At 35.3% G+C, this 11,359-nt stretch overlaps 1 protein-coding gene across 1 annotated transcript; it reads left to right on the forward strand.

Moving 5' to 3' along the window:
* The first annotated feature begins 8,629 nt into the window (after window positions 1-8,629).
* On the forward strand, window positions 8,630-11,071 carry LOC113761749 (thioredoxin-like protein Clot). The gene is made up of 2 exons (XM_027304862.1): window positions 8,630-8,947; window positions 10,556-11,071. The coding sequence occupies exons 1-2, from the start codon at window positions 8,803-8,805 to the stop codon at window positions 10,807-10,809; spliced, it is 399 nt and encodes a 132-aa protein (XP_027160663.1). The 5' UTR covers window positions 8,630-8,802; the 3' UTR covers window positions 10,810-11,071.
* Window positions 11,072-11,359: the final 288 nt, after the last annotated feature.

The raw sequence follows: 11,359 nt of genomic DNA on the forward strand, positions 1-11,359 counted from the left end.
AGGGTTTGAGAAGAATTGGTTGACTATTCTACCAGACGCAATCCGTCCAGTTAGGAACCAAGGAAAAATTGGTATGTTTTTGTAATAATACCAAAGATGCTAAAATTAAAATCTTCTAAAAGTGTTTAAGAGTTTTTTAATGTTTGTGTGTTTTTTGTTTTTTGGGTTTCTAAGAGCTTGCGCTGCATTTGGGACGATTGATACCACTTCCGCTCTTTATGACATCAACGGTGGGGAGCCAGTTACCTTTCCGCACAGTAATTTATGGACCACCTTCACGCTAGAATTCAACACAGGCCGGATATTCTTGTCGATGAGAGGAAAGGGCTTTCACCAACATCCGTGCATCACGCCTTTAAAATGATGCAAAAATTTGAAGTTTTCGAAAAAAGTGTCCATCCATATATGGCAGTGAAAGCGCAAAATCTTATCATTTCACCTGAAACTATGGATCGGGTTAGGTTTACTTGTTTCAGTTTGTTGGATGCGTAAAACAACTTGTGTGGGATTTTTTTATATTTTATTTAAATGCCTATATCTTAGTGAAATAATTGACTTGCGGATCATGCATGTATATCTTCAAATGCAACTCGGTTCAACACTTTCTATATGGATATCTAGGTATTTTTTTTAATTGGTATAACTGAGTCTCGGGATTATGATTGCATTTTTAAATATACACAAGCATTAAGCAAAAGCTCAGTGCATGCAGTTTTAATGTGTATGAATCTTGAGTTTGCAACTTTAATGTGTATGTATCTTACGCATCGAACATATGGAGAATCTGCTGGATGAAAAGTTTATAAAATATTTTAAAGGGTTTGAGGAGAATTAGTTGACCGTTCTACCAGACGCAATCCGTCCAGTTGTAACAATACCAAAGATACTAAAATTAAAGTCTCCTAAATATGTTTAAGAGTTTTTTAATGTGTGTGTGTGTGCTTTTTTTTTGGTTTCTAGGAGTTTGCGTTGTATTTGGGACGACTGATGCCACTTCCGTTCTTCATGACATCAACGGTGGAGAGCTAGTTACCTTATCCGCACAGAAATTTATCAATCACCTTCACGCTAGAATCCAACACAGGTCGGATATTCCTGTCGATGAGAGGACAGGGTTTTCACCAATATCTGTGTATCACGCCTTTTAAATGATGCAAAAATTTGGAGTTTTCAAAAAAATTGTTTATCCATACATGGGAGTGAAAGCGAAAAATCCTATCATTCCACCTGAAACTATAGATCGGGTTATGTTTATTTGTTTTAGTTTGTTTGATGCGTAATACAGCTTGTCTGAGATTTTTTTTATATTTTATTTAAATGCCTTAGTAAAACTATTGACTTGCGGATCATGTATGTATATCTTCAAATGCAACAGGGTTCAGCACTTCCTGGATAAATGTATAGGTATTTTTCCCTTTTCATTGGTATAACTGAGTCACGGGATTACTATTATTCTTTTAAATACATACAAGTATTGAGCAAAGGCTCAGTACGTGCAGCTTTAAAGTGCATGAATCCTGAGTATCTTAATGTGTATGTATCTTACGCAACGGATATGTGGAGAATCTGCTGTATGAAGAGTTCGTAAAATATCTTAAAGGGTTTGAGGTGAATTAGTTGACCGTTCTACCCGACGCAATCCGTTCAGTTGCAAATACTAAAGATACTAAAATTAAAATCCCCTGAAAGTGTTTAAGAGCTTTTTAATATGTGTATGTGTTATTTTTTTTGGTTTCTAGGAGGTTGCGCTGCATTTGGGACGATCGATGCCACTTCTGCTCTTCATGTCATCAACGGTGGAGAGCTAGTTACCTTATCCGAACAGGAATTTATCGATCACCTTCACGCTAGAATCCAACACAGGCGGGATATTCCTGTCAATGAGAGGACAGGGTTTTCACCAACATCTGTGCATCATGCCTTTAAAATGATGCAAAAATTTGGAGTTTTTGAAAAGAGTCTCTATCCATACACGTGAGTGAAAGTGAAAAATTCTATCATTCCACCTTAAACTATGGATTACTTGTTTCAGTTTGTTTGATGCGTAATACAATTTGTGTGGGAATTTTTTTTATATTTTATTTAAATGTGTATGTTTTAGTGAAACCATTGACTTGCAGATCATGTATGTATATCTTTAAATGTAACTGGGTTCATCACTTTTTATATGGATGTTTAGGTATTTTTCTCTTTTAATTGGTATAATTGATTTTCGGGATTACTATTATATTTTTAAATATGCACAAGTATTGAGCAAAGGCTTAGTGCATGCAGCTTTAATTTGCATTAATCCTGAGTATGCAGCTTTAATGTATATATGTCTTACGCATTGGACATATGGAGAATCTGTTAGATAAATAATATTTAAAATATGTTAAGGGGTTTGAGAAGAATTGGTTGACCGTTCTACCAGACGCAATCCATCCATTTAGGAACCAAGGGAAAATTGGTATATTTTGTAACAATACTAAAGATAATAAAATTAAAGTCTCTTAAAATGTTTAAGAGTTTTTTAATGTGTGTGTGTATGTATTTTTTTTGGAGTTTCTAGGGCCTTGCGCTACATTTGGGACGACTGATGCCACTTCCGCTCTTCATGTCATTAAAAGTGGAGAGCCAATTACCTTATTCTCACAAGAATTTATCGATCACCTTCACGCTAGAATCCAACACAGGCCTGATATTTCCGTCGATGAGCGAACAAGGATTTCACCAACATCTGTGCATCACGCCTTTAAAATGATGCAAAAATTTGGTGTTTTCAAAAAAAGTGTCTATCCATACACGGGAGTGAAAACAAAAAATCCTATCATTCCACCTAAAGCTATGGATCGGGTTAGATTTAATTGTTTCAATTTGTTTGATACGTAATACAACTTGTGTGAGATTTTTTTTAATATTTAATTTAAATGCCTATGTCTTAGTGAAACTATTGACTTGCGGATCATGTATGTATATTTTCAAATGCAACTGGGTTCAGCACTTTTTATATGGATATCTTGATGTTTTTGCCTTTTAATTGGTATGATTGAGTTTTGGGATTACTATTATATTTTTAAATATACATAAGTATTGAGGAAAGGCTCAGTGCATGTAGGTTTAATGCGTATGAATCATGAGTATGTGCTCCGCTTCGCATATTGTTTAGAGAATATCCAGAAAATTAGAGGTCTGTTCCACCCTCATTGATGGAATACAATTCACATATAGTATGTTGTCTTCCCTCAGCTGGAAGATTTTGAGAGAGTTATTTTGTGTTTTTAATTGGTTTTTTGTCTTTACTTCAGCCCTGGGGATTTATGTAAAAGCAGCCCCTATTAGACGTGATAAATATTTCAAGTGCATCGTTTTGACTATGAGGGTGAAATTATTGTATCTTCCAATACAACCAGGTTCAGTATGTGTATATTTTTGAAGTTTTGGCTGTTTTAAGCGTTTTACTTGTCCTTAGTAATGGTTTTTCTATCTTGATTGTTTAGAACCGAGTCTCAATCATTAGAATGTGGTTAGGATGTATGCTATTTGTAGTCAACCTGAAGATTTTTTACGAGTCCATTTAATGCGGTTATGATGTATGCTATTTGCACTCAGCCTGAAGATTATTATTATTGTTATTATTATTGACTTGATTGGCTTTTGGTTAACAAGATGGAGGAGATGTGACTTTGTCATGGATTTGCATTTACTCTGTTCTCGTTTGTACTATTCTTGCTGGTTGACATACAAAATAAATCAAGTATGTTTGTTTGTGAAGTACTATCCAATTTTTTCCCCTCATATAGACGAGTAAAAGTTCGATTCTGTGTAGCACCTTAAAAATCAGTTAGTTATGCATTTTCTGGTAATCCTCACTATTTGTAGGTAGGTATGAGCAGAAATAGCATTTTGTATGTATCCCAAAACAAAATACAAAAAATTTCTCTAAACTCTTCAATTTTAAGTCTCGTTTGGATTGCTATTTTTTGAATTTATATATATATATAGAAAAATGCATTATGACCCTTTGATATATGTGGGATTAAAAAGGTAATTAAGTTCTTTCTCATTAAATATATTTTTTGAGTAAAATTTTTGCAAAGATGTCGGGGAAACCGATTAATTTTTCACTCAAAAATTACAACTACCAAATAAATGCGTAATAAAAGAGATAAGAAAAGAACACACTCGAAATTGATAACGGATTTCGACCAAAAGTGCCTAATCTCCGACCACTGCCTAGGCAACCTGCTCTTATTAATTTGGGAGAAGAAAGAATACAAAATTTTTTGTATTCTTCAATTGGGAGAGGAGAGTGTTAATTTATAACTCTCAAACACTTCTTCCAAGACCTATCCCATCAATGTGAGACAGAAACTTATGTCAAAAAGTCAATAAATCTCCACCTTGACATAATTTTTAGTCCTACCATAAATACAAACCTTCTCACTCAAACAAAATAACAAACGGGCTTTGCGGTACTTTCAAATTTACGCCCTCAAGCGCCAACACAAATGTGCAGGATGGTGACCAAGTCTAAATAATGTTCAAACTTAGATCTTGTAACCACCTTGGTCAGCATATCTGTAGGATTCTCCCTAGTCCAAATCTTTTGAAAAAAAATCTCCTCTTCTTCAAGAATTTTCCACATGAAATGATAGCGAATATCAAAATGCTTCGGTCTTGCGTACAAGACCTGGTTTTTCACTAAGTAAATAGCACTCTGATTATCACAATACACGTCAATGTATTTTTGACCAACTCTCAAGTTTTCAAGCAACCCTTGAAGTTAAATTGCCTCCTTCAAAGTTTCGATAATCGCCATATACTCTATCTCTATTGTAGATAAAGCCACTGTTGACTGCAAAGTAGATTTTCAACTAACTGTCGCCTTGGCAAACGTGAACAGGTAGCCAGTTGTAGAACGTCACTTATCCAAATCACCTGCATAGTCAGAATCACGATATTCAACTACACATTGACCAAATTATTTATCCTACTCAAATATTAATTCAATATATACAGTATCTTGGATATACCATAGAATCCATTTCACAACTTGCCAATGACCCTTATTCGGATCATGCATGAACCTACTTACCACACTAACTGCTTGTGAAATGTCGGGTCTTGTACACACCATTGTATACATCAAACTATCAACTGCATTAGCATATGGGACTTTTGCCATGTATGCTGGCTTTTCATCCGTCTTTGGAGATAATAGGTTGCTAAGTTTCAAATGAGGAGCAAGCGGAGTGTTTACAGGTTTTGGATCTACATTCATACCAAACCGTTGTAGTACCTTCTCCAAATACTGCTTTTGTGTGAGACAAAGCTTGCCTTTCATTCTATCCCTACTTATCTCCATGCCAAGAATTTTCTTGATTTCTCCCAAATCCTTCATTTCAAACTCTTTACTCAACTGAGCCTTCAATTTGTCAATTTCAACTTGGCTCTTAGACGCTATCAATATACAAGAGTAAGTAGATGTATGACTCATCTCGTAGCTTGCGCAAATATCATTTTCTGTACTTCGAATTGCTTCAGAAAAAGTGGATGGAACATCAACAACTAGAAGTGCATAGACCACTATGTCAGCAAAACGAGCAGATTTTTGAATTTCTCGTCTTGACCCATTGACGGCAATTGACTCTTGCTGTTGTTGAGGTTCTTGAGTTGAAATCTCTTTTTCATCTGACTTCTCTTTTGCCATGAGAGAGTCACTAATGGTGCTGTTTGTTGGGCTCACCATTATCTGCTCAAACTCCACCTGCTTCGGCGTACACTCCACCTGCTTTGGAGTACCACTGGTCCCATCTTGTGCTACCTTATTCAACGTGGCAGATTCATCAAAGGTACCATCCCTACTGATAATAGTCTTCTTTACTTCTAGACAACACAAATGGTATCCCTTAACTCTAATGTTAAAGTCCATAAAGAGAGATTTCTTTGCACGTGGATCAAACTTTGATTCATTTACATGATAATATGCAGTCGAACCAAAAATATGCAAAGAATCATAGTCTGTTGCAGATTTTTCAGACCATACCTCTAACGGGGTCTTGCCACCTATTACAAATGATCGCAAGTGCGATTGACTAGATGTTGAGCGTATGTCACAGTTTCAGCCCAAAACTTTCTACCTAATCCAACATTAGATAGCATACAACGAACTTTCTCCACTAGTGTCTTGTTCATATGCTCTTACACCCCATTCTGCTGCGATATTTTTCTAACTGTGAAGTGTCGAACTATGCCACACTCTTGGCATATCTCCTGGAAGGGATCACTCTTGTATTCTCCACCATTATTTGTTCGAAAAACCTTGATCTTTCTTCCCATCTGGTTTTCAACCTGAGCTTTCCATTTAAGAAAAATTCCTAACACATCATCCTTATTCTTCATTGTAAACACCCAAATTCTTCTGAAAAACTCATCAACAAAAGTGACAAAATAGTACCTACCTTCAAGGGATGAAATCTTGGCAGGTCTCCACACATTTGAATGCACATAATCCAAAATACCCTTGGTATTATGGATGCCAGTGCCAAATTTCACTCTTCTATGTTTTTTCATAACACAATGCTTATAATATTCTAATTTATAAACTTTCGTACCTTTCAACAATTCTTGCTTGGTAAGATTTTGCAAGAATTTTTCACCAGCATGTCCCAATTGCATGTGCCACAACTTTGTTGCCTCTACCACAACTTTGTTGCCTCCGCATCCTTCTTGCTACTGGAAGATGTTGTTGCTGCTGCTGTCCCAACAACTGTACTACGTTGGTAGTAATACAAATTATGCTTTCTCACACCTTTCAACATCACAAGTGCTCTCGAAATTGTTTTAAGAATTCCATCTCGTATCATCACAATCAGGCCTTTTGACTCTAAGACCCTCAAAGAAATAAGATTCTTCTTAAAATTCGGCACGTACCGAACATCCTTCAAGATTCTGGTAGATCCATCATGATTACGCAGTTTGATTAAATCTATCCCAATTGTTTTACATGGATTGTCATTTTTCATGTAAACAACTCCACCATCAAGTTCTTCAAATTTAAAAAATCACTCTCGCATGGGAGACATATAGTAGGTACAACTTGAATCCAAAATCCACTCATCTGGATGGGATGTTGAAGGTGATACAGCCAAAGAGAAATCTGATTCCGCGTCACTTTTGCACTCAGCAACATTTACGCCTTGAGGAGTTTTTCCTTTCTTCTTCAACTTTGGACAGTTTTTCTTCTAGTGCCCTTTCTCATGACAGAAAGCACACTCGTCTTTAGCAACTCTATTTTTCGATTTGGACCTTCCTCTTCTCCCCTTTGATTGGTTTTGCTGACGACCTCTTACCACTAACGCTTCATCTGCTGTAGCTACTTTATTTTTTATTTTATCCTATTTTCTCAATTTATGACTATACAAAATAGAACATATAGCATCTAAAGACACATTTTTCTTTCCATGAAATAACGTAGTCTCCAAATGTTCAAATTCATCAGGAAGGGATGATAATAACATCAAAGCCAAATCTTCATCTTCAAATTTCACAGCTAAATTTAACAGGTCTGCTACTAACTGATTAAACATAGTGATATGTTTATTCACAGTAGTATTTGGTCGATAATCGAATCGAAACAACCTTTTCTTCATAAGGAGTTTATTATGCAAATATTGAATTTAATCTTTCCTACAGTGATAGAGTATATACACTGTCAACATTGGATGAATGACAACTATACAAAATTTGAATTTAAAATTTAATTTTTGTACACATGTCATGAATCTATATACTGTCAGTGCATATAAGATTTACTCATATAAAAAAATGATTGAAAAATATGTTTATGACGCAAATAAATAAATTTGTGTAAAGCATTTCATAAATCTATTTGTGCCCCAGCACAGAAAAATAGACTGATTAAAGCTGTTAGTTGATCTTGTCATTGATTAGTGATTATCGATTTGCTCTTGAGAAATCCATATTCATAACACTCTACCGTTTGTATTAGATTCGTTCTTCTAGGTAGGATTAGATTCTTTTACTCCAACATAATCTTATGCCATGCAACATTCTGGATTATAATTTTTTGTAGAAAAATTTTTACGTTTTCTAAACATATTTTTTAATCATCTTTTTATTTCACATATATCAAATTGTTACAATATATTTTTCTGTAAAAACTCCTAAAAATAGCAATAAAAATCAAAAATTTCCTTGGTAGTGGTTTAACAAAATTGTCTAAAATTAAAATGAAACTTATACAAGAACTAAACCTCCAATTAATTTTATGAATCTCGAACTCGAGCTCGAGTTCAATGAGTTCAAAATATTAAGTTCGAGGTTTAAAAATAATTATTTTATTTTGAAAAATAAATAAAATACTAATTTTTCTTAATAAATAATAAAATATTAGGAATATATATGTAATTTTATTATTAAAATAAAAAATATATATAATCGAGCGCAATGAGTTTAATATTTTTTAGTTCGAATTCGACTTGATTAGTTTGAACTCAACTCGAGTTCGATATTGAACGAACTCGTATTCGCGAACGGTTCATTCGTTTGCAGCACTAACAAAAACTAAAAGTAATTTCCTGGAAAACGGGAGAATAAAAAGAGTGAAACACAGCAGACTAAATTGAGGGTTGGCACGGAACTTTGCTGGCAAGGGAAACAAATAAAGTTGCATAAATGTGGAAATATGGCCTCATAAATATCAATCATCCTTAGGATTCTCAAAAATCCTTAAAATCACACACACAACACACAGTGAAGGCTTTTGGGGAAAGCAATTGACAATTGGGAGAAAAAAAAATGCCAATGAAGGTGTTGGATGCCACCTTATCAAATTTTGATGTGGTGTTTGACAAGTTCAAAGCAGAAGCCCCAAATTACAAAGCCAATCTCATCCTTTTCTTGGCTGATAAAGACCCTGCCACCTCTCTTTCCTGGTGCCCTGGTAAAATTGAAATACAAACCCCAAGAAAATCTCTTCTTTTCTTCACATGTCAAAATTATTTGGTCTTTCGTGCTTATGGTTTATTACGTTGTCTAATTTTGCAGTTTTGGCTTTTTTTTTGTTTGCATGTATTCCTTTTTCTATTCTTTTCTTCGTTTCCAATTCTTTTTAAGTTTGAGAAGTATTTCGGAGGGTAGTTTTATGTAGTGGTGCAATTTGTAGAAAATCAGTCAATTGTTGCAAGTGAGGGAAAGGGATGATCTAGTTTGGGTGCTTTGGAATTGATTTGATTTTCTTTAGGGATAAATATAGTGCAGTTGTGACTTGTGATATGACCTTTCTCTATAGTCCAATTCTAGCAAATTGCTAAATGGAAACTAAAATCCCAAAATGAGGTAGCTTTTGGAGTTTTAGAAACTAATTGTGGATTTGAAACTGTATAGACCTGAAGTGCATTGCTTTGAAAGCAGCATCTGACTTGATTCAACATGGTTTCTTCACTATCAAAATGCCTAGTTATTTACTGTATCTCTTATGTAGTAATCTTAAGTTGGTTCCTGATGATTTAGCAACTGAAATATCAAAATCTGTTGCTGTCTGTTAATACTGCTTGGATGCTTGCTCCTTTTTCTGAACTGCTTGGCTTAGTGCCGTTTTAGTTGGAGGGCTGTCTAGCAGCTATGTTGATTTAACTCAACTTTTCCACTTAAGGATTGGTAAGACAATGAAATGCTGCTAGAAAAAATCTTCATCAGTCTATTGATGAGTCTAAGCCTAGCCTGGGAAAATTAATGAGTTTCATCACTGCCTTCTTGGTTATAATTTTTTGAAGGTATAGCCCTACTTCATGGAGTAGATTCAGCCTGAATAGGAATCTATGAATGGGGGGACATTGACTAAGATCAAACTCCAAGATTTCATCCATTATATTACTGTCTCATTGAAGTTTCCGGCTTCATTCACTTACCAACAGTTTTGGTCCACATTTGTTGGCATACTAAAACCTTCCCACATTTGTTTGGATACCTTTTATGTAACATGTTCCATCCGTTTAGGTTGTTAGCAGATTCCTTGGGTGTTATACGCTATCATGTTTGTCCAAGTAATCTATTTGCCAGAAATGCATACAATATAATCTATGGGTGTATTCACTAATGTACGGTATTGATGTTTACACGTTCCTTTTGAATTTCAGAAATCAGTAAGCTGATTTGTTCTTAGCAAAATCACTAAAGTCTATTGCTGTATTGGTCTTGCTCCCTTGCAACCGCCTTTTCGCCTCTTCTCATTTCCTCCTTGAATTCAATTGGTATTTTCTCTGCGCACAAGTAGGTTAGGGGTTGGGGGTCTCAATCATTTTCTGCACTCCTGAAGTATTCTAACAATTCTCTTGTTGGTTGGCATATGTGCCTTCTCTTGAATTTATGTATGGAAAGCTTATTTCTAGATGCTTTAGTTTGGCCTATTTCCGTTCTTTTTTGGAATACTTTTGAGTGCCAGGGATAAAGAAAAATAAACCACCTATTTATCAGTTACCTTTACGCTTTAATCCATCTTGCGGTCTTCTGTATTTCATTAGTACATACTAATTCTTTCTTCTTTTCGCAGATTGTGTGAGAGCTGAGCCCGTGATATACAAGAAGCTGGAAGTGTCATCAGATGACATAGCCCTTTTGAGAGCTTACGTTGGAGATAGACCAACTTGGAGAAATCCTCAGCATCCCTGGAGGGTGAACTCAACATTCAAGCTTAGAGGAGTTCCTACGCTAGTCCGTTGGGAAAATGATGCAATCAAAGGTCGTCTTGAAGATCACGAGGCTCATATTGAACAAAAAATTGATGCCTTAGTTGCTGCAACTTAAATCTTATAGTTTTCTAAAGTATGATAGTTTGATGGGAGATAGGCTTTATGCAATCTCTTGCAGATGTTCCAAAATCAATAATCTACTGTACTCTAAAGTGACAGCCTGGGATCAACACTTAATCTTTAGCTTCAGCAAGATTAATACTGATAAAATAAGGTTTTTATCAATCTTTGTGGAAGATTAATTCAATTGGGCTATGCATACCATAATATCTAAATAGGAACAATGGAAGTGAAATTCAGTGGAATTATTTGATTCAGAGCTCAAGTGCAATTGCAGGTTGTCTATGTAATATACTGCAGACATGCAGAGGACCTGTATTCAATTTACGCAGGCCCAATGCCACCAGCAAGGAATTTGTTTCAACTGAAGAGTGTAGCTAATCTATTGCAGTAGGGTCTTTCTTAATATTGAGGCAGTGCCAGATACTCCGTCCGGCTGCATCCAATTTTACGTTAGTAATCTACGTACTCAAAGCAATATACTCAAAGCAATAAAGATTGGTAAAACAAGAGCAAGCAACCTATCTTGTAGACTGCTCCCAGGA

This window comes from Coffea eugenioides, chromosome 2 (assembly GCF_003713205.1).
Source record: "Coffea eugenioides isolate CCC68of chromosome 2, Ceug_1.0, whole genome shotgun sequence".
Taxonomy (NCBI): Eukaryota; Viridiplantae; Streptophyta; class Magnoliopsida; order Gentianales; family Rubiaceae; genus Coffea; species Coffea eugenioides.

What these genes read in the sequence shown, in the direction of transcription:
- LOC113761749 (XM_027304862.1), top strand. Translation starts at nt 8,803, where the DNA reads ATGCCAATGAAGGTGTTGGATGCCACCTTATCAAATTTTGATGTGGTG. An exon ending in CTCTCTTTCCTGGTGCCCTG is followed by an intron (nt 8,948 to 10,555) that starts GTAAAATTGAAA and finishes TTCTTTTCGCAG; the next exon opens with ATTGTGTGAGAGCTGAGCCC.